At 41.0% G+C, this 11,524-nt stretch overlaps 1 protein-coding gene across 5 annotated transcripts in view; it reads left to right on the forward strand.

The window, feature by feature from the left end:
- The window catches only part of KMT2E (lysine methyltransferase 2E (inactive)), a 57,907-nt gene extending 47,359 nt beyond the window's left edge, over positions 1-10,548 (forward strand). For 4 of the 5 annotated variants that reach the window (XM_068189658.1, XM_068189655.1, XM_068189654.1 and 1 more), the window contains 8 exons: positions 128-381; positions 549-605; positions 1,463-2,026; positions 4,884-5,185; positions 6,898-6,986; positions 7,088-7,201; positions 7,358-7,449; positions 8,276-10,548. In XM_068189658.1, the coding sequence (XP_068045759.1) occupies positions 128-381; positions 549-605; positions 1,463-2,026; positions 4,884-5,185; positions 6,898-6,986; positions 7,088-7,201; positions 7,358-7,449; positions 8,276-9,790 (2,987 nt within the window). In that variant the 3' untranslated portion in view covers positions 9,791-10,548. The remainder of the gene's footprint in view (positions 1-127; positions 382-548; positions 606-1,462; positions 2,027-4,883; positions 5,186-6,897; positions 6,987-7,087; positions 7,202-7,357; positions 7,450-8,275) is intronic. The other variant, XM_068189659.1, reaches the window with a different exon arrangement.
- Positions 10,549-11,524: the final 976 nt, after the last annotated feature.

Genomic DNA, 11,524 nt, shown 5'->3' on the forward strand with positions numbered 1-11,524 from the left:
TTTTTTTTTTGATCTTAGAATTCTTTAATTTGGAATTCACAATTTCATTACATAAAATACTTAAACAACTGTAAGTGGTTGTTATATCTAGAAATCTTATGACTTCTTTTCTATTTTTAATTCACAGATCTAACCACACCACTAAAAAAACGAAGACTGTATCAGCTGTTGGAGTCTGCTTTCTCAGAAACCTCCACACCTACTCCTTCTCCCTATGCCACACCAACCCATGCTGACATCACTGCCTCCGAACCATCGTTGTTTGCTACTCCTCCCAGGGTGAAAACAGAAGATGAAGCTTGTCGAAATGGTTACAAACCTATATATTCACCAGTTACTCCTGTAACTCCATGTATACATGGAAATACCATGCACTTTGAGGTGAGATTTATAATGAATTTTACAGCATTTAGAGAAGGTGTTCAGACGTTGCAGTGTAAACCAGTATTTGTACTCCTGCTACAAAATGGAGGGGGGGGGAGTTGGAGGAGGGTTATTTCTCTAGGCTAAAAAATGAATTGACTTGCAATTTCTTCTTGTTTATTTAGAATATTTCCTCACCTGACAGTTCCCCAGAAATAAAAAGGCGAGCTTACAGTCAAGAGGTAAGGAATTTTGCAAAAGCTGCAAATGGTATCACTGCAAGTGAGAATTTAAAGGGTAACTTCCCCATAGGTTTTACTTGCTTACTCCTTTGTTTTTCCACTTTATCTATTTTCTATTTTAAACTGGTTTCTGTATCACTTAAAAATCCTCATTAGGATCAAGATTGACTCCTGTAATGGAAAGGAGTAACTACTGCACTTTGTAGATAGGAACAGAAAGAGAAAACTTTGCTTTCCAGGCTGTACTTAGATTCAGATTAACATTTCTTCTTGTTACCAGCATTTCTTAATTGTTTCTGTTGATCCCAGTTATGCTCAAAGTGAAAGAGCAGAACAGAAGGTTATTAAGTCAGGTGGTGAATTAGTTGAAGAGCAGGTGCTGTTGGAATACACCTGGGTATTCCCATCCTGCAGAGTGCATGTGTCCTGCCATGGGGCATCATCCTAAAATTTGGAAGTGTCTTGGAAAAACTTCTCCTTCCTTCTCCCGCTTTGAAATGGGTGTTTTGACACTGAGGAGGATGGCTTTAATGTTGAAGCAAGTACTTTCTAGCTTCCTGGCGTGGGACTTGCTCCTTTTGAAGCTCCTCCCCTTCCTCTTCCAGTCATAAAAAAAACCTGGCACTTAATGTTTATTTTTACTTTGGTTAATGTACATTTCATTAAAATGCTTTAACTTAATACATGGGAATAGTAGAGCTCAGTGTCTGGCTGTAGAATTGTTTCTTAAAAATAGTTAAATTCATGGTACTGGAAGGCCCGTAATCCCACTTAAAGGCACATCTGAATGTCAGATATGTTTGATGGAATGTTGAAAAATAGTTACATGTTTTTTCTCCATGCATTTCTTCATGCAGGGTTATGACAGAGCATCGATTCTAGCACTGAATTCGTTCAGAAATTCAAACCTGACAGAAATGGGCCTGCAAGAAATAAAGACTATTGGATATTCTAGTCCAAGGAATAGGACTGATGTCACACGGCAGTGCACTGGAGAAATGGAATCTGTGTCAGACCTCCAGCTGGGACTCGAAGTAATTGAGCAAAGTGCACTGCATAAAAACCTGGAAGCCCCCACACATGATAGGACTGATTCAAACAGCCAATTAGAAACTGCTCATTGTGGACGGGGCACAATTTATTCCTCCTGGGTAAAAAGTCCTGACAGGACAGGTGTAAATTTCTCAATGAATTCTAATTTGAGGGACTTGACTCCTTCACATCAGTTGGAAGTAGGAGGTGGATTCAGAATAAACGAGTCAAAGTGCCTGATTCAAGACGATGCAAGAGGCATGTTCATGGAAGCATCTGTTTTTTGTACTTCAGAAGATGGAATTGCACCTGGCTTTGGAAGGACTGTCAATAATGACAATTTGATGGATGGAAATTGCACACCCCAGAACCCTCCACAAAAGAAAAAGGTTATAAATTTAAGAATCATTTGGTCTGTCTTCCATTGTCTGCTAATGATATTTCTATAACAGAACCCCAATGTAATAAAAACTAACTGATGGCTCATATTTACATACTACAGTGTAGTAGACATTCAGGAGAATTAATGAAGGGTAAAGAGCAAAGCTGCATAAAACTACTAGTAAATTTATTTTTTTAACGTAAAAGATACAAATTCTATTTCATATGATTCTTAAATGAATTGCCCAATAAATAATTGCTTTTCAGGTTTGAAAATGGTTGCTTATGCCACCTGGTGTTACAGTATTCTGTTATACAGAATATATACTAGCATCATAGAGACCACATACTGTGAACATCTGTTACGAATTACTGCAAGAAGTTGCAAGAATAGATTTATGCTACTCAGACTTTAAAGTTAAAACTGCACTGAAATCTTTAGTTCCAAGAAATATTTTTCTTGGGTAATTTGGTTTTTTGTTGCTTTTTGGGAGGTTTTCTATTGTTAGAAAAATAAGCACAATCTAAATTTGCTTCTCTCACGAAACAGTTCCTGTAGATAAGTGATGTAGTCATGGGTAACTCGAGCCAGGATTGGAAGTTACTTTGCATAATTCTTAGACTGCATTGTACTGTCAGGTTGACTCCCTTTGCAGAAAGAATGACAAAGATGAAAGGCAGTGGTCTCCAGTGTACCAGCTTGCCTGTTCTGTCTCACCACAGACTCTAGTAATCCTTCTTGTTTGAAAGGTGTGATTTATTTTCTTTACAGAAATAGTGATGAGGAGGGTGGGGTTCTCTGCATGTGTACATGCCTGCACAATGGGGTTTGGCCTTTTTTGGTCACATTGCAGCCCCTTGTATATTCCTGCTCCTCCGGGGCATCCTGCTGGGGAGCAGTGAGGAGTCTTCCTTCAGTAGTTCTTCATCAGAACTGGATTTTTGTTTACTTGCTTCAAGCTGAGGCATAAATGGAGCAATATTGTAGGAGCTCAGATCTTACCTGGTCATGGCACTGAGAATTTGATGGATCACGTGTGTGTTACTGTAGCTCTGCTGTTTTGGCAAACCCAAAAAGAAAACATAAGCCAAAATTCCTGTAACTGGACAGTCTTCTTTTTCTGAAGGCTAAATTAGTCTTCACAAATCCCAGCAGCACTTAGTACTTCATTAACCCTCCCCATGTCCCTTGCTTGGCAGGGATCATTCCAGGTTGTTACTGCTGAGAGCTTATGCTGCACTAATCCTCTAATAAAAAAAGGTGTGGCTGTCCCCTGACACCCCCCAATCCCAGGATTCCTGTCTAAAAAGTCTCAGTTTGAAGAAACAACTAGAGAAAATTGCATCTGTACCCTTGAAAGAGAAGGGGGTTTAGGATTTCTGAGGACCTATAAAAATTTGAAACCTTAAACAGTATAGAAAGAGGTGGTGGGCTGGATCCCACTTAAGGTGAAAGGCGAGGATTCAGGAATTTTGTGGGAGACTCATAAAAGCCTTTTCCCTAGGGTCTTTAAGACAGCAATATCCTTAGGTAGGTCTTCATAGGATGCTTTTGCATATTTCTGTGGACATTTGCTTCAGTTTTCTCTTACTATTGCACAATATCAGGTCCTTTATCAATACAGACCTGTACATTGTGGCCACACTGCATGGGTTTTTTAACATTTAAGCTTTCTTTAAAGCAGTATTCTTAAGGAGGTTACATGATGTGGAAGTAATACAAAATTGTTTGAAAGCAAGATCAGTTCTTAACCTGAACTTTTAACTTTTTTGCAAAATCAGGTATTTTCCATTGTTTTTACTCTGACATATGGATGGGTCTCTAACAGATCTGTTTGAAAGCAAACAAACAAAACCCCTTAGGACTGGAAACAGCAGCTGCTTTGGTTTTTCTTTCTGTGTAGAAATGGTTGTCCAATTTAATTGAGGATTAAGCCAGTTAAACATGATTTTTTTTTTCATTGTTGCACCTCATTTTGTTGGTTTGGATGCTGTATGGTTCAGAGCAGGATGTTGATAACTAGAAGAAAACTTAGACATTAAATGTAATTTTAACCAAACTAGTGTAGTTACTGAATAAAATAGGTCTGCAGGTCAATATTTCAGCTTTCTACTTCAAATCCTGAAAATTTATGGTGAAAACATTTGAACGTGTATTTTTTTTCACTGAAGGCAATTTACTAACTAGCAAAACTGTTTTTTGTTATGTGGAACTTTGGTGTAGTGATTTTATATACATAATACATGAAATAGGAACTATGTGTCATTATTTTTAGTAATATAGTTAGCTTAAAAATATGTTCTTAATCAGTTTTAAAGTGCAGTAAAGACAATTCAAAGTGAACTGGGAAAAGTAAGTTGCAAATTCTGGATGTTAAAGACATTGAGAGCTTAGTGAATCCTTTGATATATGAAGCAGAAGGGTAGTGGGTTCTCATGCAAGGGAGTCAGTCTGAGAGCTGGATGTGACATCTTTTGAAATTAGCTTTACTAGGTTACTATAATAGTGAAATTCTGCAGTTCCAGGAGAAACTGTAGAGTCCCTTGTAACTACAGCCAACAGAATGACTTCAGCAGTGGACCTTTTCCTGACCTGTGGCATCTGCTTCTTCACTGAGGCAGAACACATAATTCTTCTCTTGGCAGAAGCATTTTTTAATATCATCTTTACACTTGGTAGTAGCTCAGTACTCTGTAAATTCAACTGCAGATGTGGTGAAATATCTTCACTTAATCTCTGCCTTTTTTTTTAGAACCAATTACAGGGTATGTATTACTGAAATATAGTGCATTTACTAGAAACTGTGAGAAAGGAAATAGGTAAAACTTCCTTTCTAATGTTTGTGGGTTGTTTTTTCCCCTTAGGTGTCCTTGTTAGAATACCGTAAGAGGCAACGTGAAGCTCGAAAAAGTGGTTCAAAGACAGACAACTTCCCCCTGGTAACTGTGTCTCCTCATGCTGCTGGTGGAGGAAATACAAGTAGTAATAATGGTGCTAGTGATGGGTATAACAACAGTGGTGAAAATGGGGAGCAAACTGATAACACTGCAAGCCTGCCTTTACCACTGCCAGCTACTGTTTATAATGCAGCTCCAGAAGACACTGGCAACAACTGTGCAATTAAGGAATCTTCCTCCAGTGAGAAGAGTGAACCAGAAGTTCAGTGGTAAGCCACAAAACTACAGGATTTAAGTTCAGAACAATTATTTATATGACTCTAAGTCTTTGGTATTTGAAATCTATTTTTCATTAAGGTTGCAGATTACTGACTGGAAGCTCTTTTTCCAGCTTAGTGAAGAGTTGTCTTACCTTTTTCCTCAGAAATACAGCAGACACCTCATAATGATTCAATTACATGAAAAATTACCCAGAAGATATTTATTAAAATATTTTAATTCTGCTTTTTTATCTTCTAATGGCAAAATAGGTGTTGGTTTGAGCATTTGTGTCCTTATATTTCCACTGCTTTGTCTGTGAGCTGAAGAGAATTTTTCATGTTAAATCTCAAAGCCTTTCCAAAAGTACTGTAGGGCATAAGGTGCAAGAGGAGAAAAATCTGTGCTGATTAGCAAAGGCTTCTGGAAGACCTTAGGAGGTCTGGTTTTTAGTCATGGCTGGAATGTGTGTGGGACATTTACTGTTGCTTAACTGCCCTGTGCAGGGCTGAATGCAGCCTGGCCAGCAGCTCCTGCTCAGGTGGGAGCATGTGGTGACACTCACAGCATTGTTGGTGTTTGCTCAGTGGTTCCCTCGTTTGCAGACCATATGGGCAGTGTGTGCAATGCCAGATACTCCGAATAATCCCAGACCCTGAGGAGAGGTGGAGTGTGGATGGGGAGGAGATAGAGCGACTTCAGTCTGTTTAAAATGCTGCACAAGTTTTTCACTGAGTTTTGATAGCTTTAAAATAGATGGTCTACAGTGGTGACACTGTCTCCAAAACATTAGTAGTGCAAAAGAAATCCTGCTGATGTTCTTTGTACTGTAGTGATGGCCTTAGTGTGGTGAGGATGAACCATGGGCTTAGGAGTTGAACATCCTTCCACTCAGATGCTCCAACTATTCCAGAAAAGAAGATTTTGTAAAGCCGGTTGATGGGAGAACATAAGTGCAGTCTTCAGTGTTCCACTGAAAAGTGGCTGTTAAGTTCACCGTGCAGAAGCTACTGCCCTAAATGGTGGAAACAGGCTAAACAGGAAAGAATTTACTACTTAGATTTTGCAGTAACCCCGCAGAGCAGCACGAAAACTTATTTGAGTGCAGCAGTACTGTGAATTGATGCCATACATCCTTGCCAGAAAGGAAAATAGTTTTGTGGAGCGCTGTCACTTACGATGTTCTTGGTCAGGTTGTGATTGAGAGATGTAATGGATTATAAGAGAGATGTGACTGCCATTGCATACCCACTATCTGGCAATTCAAGTGTGGAAGCTAAAGTAGAGATAGATTTGTAGTGGTTCACAATTTACAGCTGTGCCTCCACTATTAAAGAGCAGATTCTTAACAACAAACAAGATGACTATTTGCAATTCTGGAAGAAGACAGTTTTCTGCAAATTGATACTATGAACCAGTAACTGTGACCTTTATTTTTTTTTACTTTTCTGTTGTTTAGACAAAGAAAAACCCACATATCTACAGACACTTAAGAGGAAATGCCATAATGTAACAAGGTTGCAAGAAATTACTGTATTTAAAGTGGGAGAAAATAGACACAAACCACTTAAATAATAATATTCCTTATGCACAGCCAGTTATTTGGTTGTTACATGCAGCCAACACTGTAAACTTTCTCTGACTCTGTATTTGTATATACATTGTCCTAAATTTGGACCATGGGAGTACAGCCTCCTAAATTTAAAATGGACTTCTCTTGCAGGACTGCATCAACCTCTGTGGAACAAGTGAGAGAACGAAGTTATCAGAGAGCTTTACTTCTCAGTGATCATAGGAAAGACAAGGACAGTGGTGAGTTGATTTATTGTTTTGAAGATACACAAGTCTAACCAGTTCCCCCATGGTAATCTGTAATAATTCTAATATTGTGTTTGGGTCTGCTTCATCTGTAGGGGGAGAATCACCTTGTAGGCCATGCTCACCGTCTCATGTTCAGTCTCCATCTCATTCAAATCTCATTTCCCAGTTGCAGCTTAAGGTCCCTTCTTTCACTGAAATTACAGAAGGTCAGTAAGCAGATGACCTTGTATAACACTTGACATATTCAATGGTCTAACAACAGCTTTAATAGCTCTTTTAAAGTCAAATATAAAGTGCTTAGTGATTTTTGCAAAAGATTTGATTTTCCCACTTTGATATTTATCTCTGCTTTATTTCTGTAGAACCTGATTCTGAAAATCCAGAGTCAACTTCTGAATGTCCGTCCCCAGATACTTCACAAAGGACTTGTAAGAGTCCATCAAAAGCAAGCAAGGTAATGCAAGGTGTTTGCACAGTATGCATAGGAATAGCTCCATCCATCTCTGATTTACCTTTAAAAATGTTAATTGTAGGATTTACTACTTCGGTGACATACACACATGTTCATCTATCTGTGCAGGAATTGAACATAGGTTGACATTTGCAAGAATATTTGTCCATATACAATAAAAAGTGGGTTTATATGCTGTGCTTTCAGTAGGTGTACATGTTTATGGATGAGAGAAGAGATTGTGTCTGTGCTGTCCTGAGGTGTGAATGCTGAAGAACTGGCACTCAGAACCGACAGCAGTGATGTGACTTTCCTTAACAGGAGGTTGCTCTTGCTCTGCAAGGGTTTGGCATTATCTGGCAGTCGGGGCTCTGATAATATGGAGAAGGATGTTGAGTAGTGAAGTGATTCAGGTTGTCATATTTAGTGTGTTTGCTTTCACTACCCCAGCTTTAAAACGTTAAATCACTCTAAAAATTGCTTTATTCCTGTAAGTAGCCTTCTCTGGAATTACTTCTTTCAGATTCAGAAATCTAAAAGTTTTTACAAAGAATAGATTCAGGCTTTGACCTAATGGATCATATTGCTGTTACAACTTTAAAATACACTTCAGTAGTCTTTAACTTGGAAGAATTATTGATATATACTTGATAAAAATAGTACCTTCTCAAGCTTACTCTGTTACTGATGTTTTTCTCACACCAGATCTATATCCTGCACCTCTCGCAGTCTGGGGAGGAGAGTGTTCTGAGATGTTCTTTTTTGTTTATTGCATGCATGGTTGAACATTTTGAACATTGAGCACTGACTGCCTTTCTTTTCATTCCAGCCCTCTTCACCGAGTCCTGTAGTTTCAGCACAGCCACTTGGGAAAACACCCACAAAACCAGATTCGCACTGGGAAACTGCAGCTAATGCACCTGAGACTGAATGTGCGAATCATCCAAAATCTGAGCTGCAACAGAAACAGCTGACAAACAACGTCCAAGCACTTTCAAAAAATCATCCATCTCAGTCACATCTGCGCAGCTCTGCTGAGCAACTTTCACATTCACAGAAGTTGCCTTCCGCACCTTTGAAGCTGCATTGCCCTCCTTCGCCTCATGTAGAAAATCCCCCCAAGTCTTCTACCCCTCACGCGCCTGTGCAGCACGGTTACCTTTCACCAAAGCCTCACTCACAGCAGCTGGGATCTCCATACAGACCTCATCATCCACAGTCACCTCAAGTTGGAACGCCCCAGAGGGAGACACACAGGAACTTCTACCCGGCAGCACCGACCCTCCAGCCCAGTAATCAGGCACAGGCTAGCGGCCCCCTCTTCACTCAGACAACATCAGGACAATCTTCAGCTTCCTACAGCCAGTTTAACCAACAAAATTTGAACAGCAATGCGCCGCCTCCCCCACCCCCTCCACCTCCTTCTTCCACTTACTATCAAAGCCAGCAGCCCTCTGGAAACTTCCAGAGCTACAGCCAGCTGAAAGGCAGCATACCCCAACAGACTGTGTTTTCATCTGGACCAAATCAAGCACTTCCTGGCACTGCGGGTCAGCAAACGGTGCCAGGACACCACGTAGCTGCAGGGCATTTTTTGTCCTCTCAGAACCCCGGTATTCATCACCAGGCATCGGCATCTGCTGCTCCTCCTCCTCCTCCACCACCACCTGCTCCAGGACCCCACCTTGTCCAGCAGCAAAGTACTCATCAGCAGCACTCTGTAGCACATGTTGTCGGTCCAGTTCATGCCATGGCAGTGGCTCCTGGATCACACATTCACTCTCAAGCTGCTGGCCACCATTTGCCACCACCACCTCCACCACCAGGTCCTCTCCCCCACCACCAACCTCCCCATCCTTCGACGGGACACCAAGGTTTGCAAGCACAACACCAGCACGTTGTAAACTCGGCACCGCCTCCCCCCCCGCCCCCTCCTGCCAACGTTATCGGCTCGGGGCACCACCCCTCATCAGCACAAGGGTTACACCACCCGTCTCATCAAGGACCCCCCCATTTCCCTTCCAATGCTCACACGAGCGTCTCCTCTTACTCCTCGCAAGCCCCACATCACACGACGTTAGGACCTGGACCTCAACATCAGCCTGCTGGCACAGGACCTCATTGCCCACTCCCTGGTCAGGGTCCTCACATCCAACCTCAAGGACCAAACAGTATTGCAACACCTACTGCTTCCGGGTTCTGCCCTCACCCCGGCTCCGTCAGCCTTCCCCACGGAGTGCAAGGGCAGCAGCAGGCCTCGCCCGTGCCAGGACAGATCCCCATTCACAGAGCACAGGTGCCACCCACCTTTCAGAACAATTACCATGGGTCAGGGTGGCATTAAAACAGATCCCTTTAGTTATAAACATTTTTAAAATGTTCTGTAATATAAACTCTGTATATTTAATATGTACCTATTCAAGGTACTTTTTAAAGCTTGTACATGATACTTTGTATAAAAGCAAACACCAGTGCTCTTCCATTGTATCCTTTCCATTTTTTGCTTTTTAAAATTCCTGAAAACGTGCTGTTAAGCCAGTATTAGGTATTTCTTTTTATTTTGTAAGTGGACATTCCAGCTGTTTTTTCTGGCAGTAGGTTTGATGCTGCATAATGTTTAAAATTTTATTGTTGCAGTTAAATTCATTTAGTGAAAGTTTTCTATATTACTTTTATACATATGTAATTAAATAAGTACACAGGCTAAGTGATGGCACTAACAATTTTTTTTTCCATTTTCTGTCAACAGTTTTTTGTGTGCATAGAGATAGGAAACAATGCAATACAGATTTTTATAGTTTTGGTGTGGACATGGCTTTTTGTTTCATCAGTTATTTGCAGAAATTGTAATTTAATGTATAGACTGTTTCTAATGTCTCAGACGAGTGCTGTAAATACTGTATTTCTTTCGCTTGTAAAGTTGCTTAAAGCTTCTTTCATTTGATATAGTATTGTATATAATAAGTCTTTTGCAAAAAAAAGTGTGATCTTTGTGAAAGTAGTACAGTATATGATCTTTAATTTTTTTTAATATACTGTCACATTGCAGCACTGGTTGGGCATTTTAATTCATGTTAATAAATCACAATTATGTCAGTTTTACCTACTTGTCCTGAAAGGGTGCTGTATCAACAGGAAAGTGGCCTTAAGTCTCTGATCTCCCCTGCTCCTGTGAGGCTTTTCACTTCTCTGCAGTTTCCAGCTGCGGCTTCACTTCTGTAGCACAGACAGATGTGGAACAGGCTCGAGGAGGGGGACTCTTTCCTCTGCTGAGGTTGAGGAATAATCACCCCAAGCACAGCCGAGTGCCACCACAGGGGCACTGCTGGGCATTTTTATGTTAGAAGTGACCTTGGTTACCGAGCAGGGAAGCGCCTGCCTGCTGCAGTACCTTCTATTTCCCTTCTCCTGCTTCCTCAGGCTCTCCAGTGGGGTGGAGAGGAGGAGCCGAGCGGGTGGTGCTGTAACGGGGTACAAATTGTTACAAACTGTGTAGCAGTTTGGGATTTTTGTAAGGGAAGTGATTTATTCCTGCTGCTGCAAGCAGCAGCTGAGATGGTGCTGTTGTGCTCATCAGTGCAGTTACTCTGCCATGGATGAGGGTGTCCTTTCATCGCAGCAGGAAATGCTCTCAGTCCTGCTCACACAATAGGACGGTGCTCAATGGCTCCACCTCAGACCGAGAGGAGAACCAGTGTGTGAGGGAAAGTGGCTGCTCCTACCCACTAAAAAAAGTAATTCTTGTTAACATGTAAAAAAGAAAATGGGGGCCACTTTAACTTGCTTCTAACCACGGAAAATTCTTGCTAGTTAAAATCATACACTAGAAATGCTTTCCTGAACACCTGCTGGCTCTGCAGCACACACACTGGAGTTCACATTTTACACTAGCATGTGTAGTGTAGGACAGCATAAGGCTATCTAAAACAGCAAAAAAAAACCCAATCCACCCTCTGTGCAGTTGCTCAGACTCTGATTTTGATGTGCATCATCCTGCCTAGCCCAGCATTCAGATCTGGTTGTCTGCCCCTCTTCCATACCTCCAGGAAGTGACAAAATCATTTCAAATACAAGAGAA

The sequence above is a fragment of the Anomalospiza imberbis genome, chromosome 5, assembly GCF_031753505.1.
Source record: "Anomalospiza imberbis isolate Cuckoo-Finch-1a 21T00152 chromosome 5, ASM3175350v1, whole genome shotgun sequence".
Lineage (NCBI taxonomy): Eukaryota > Metazoa > Chordata > Aves > Passeriformes > Viduidae > Anomalospiza > Anomalospiza imberbis.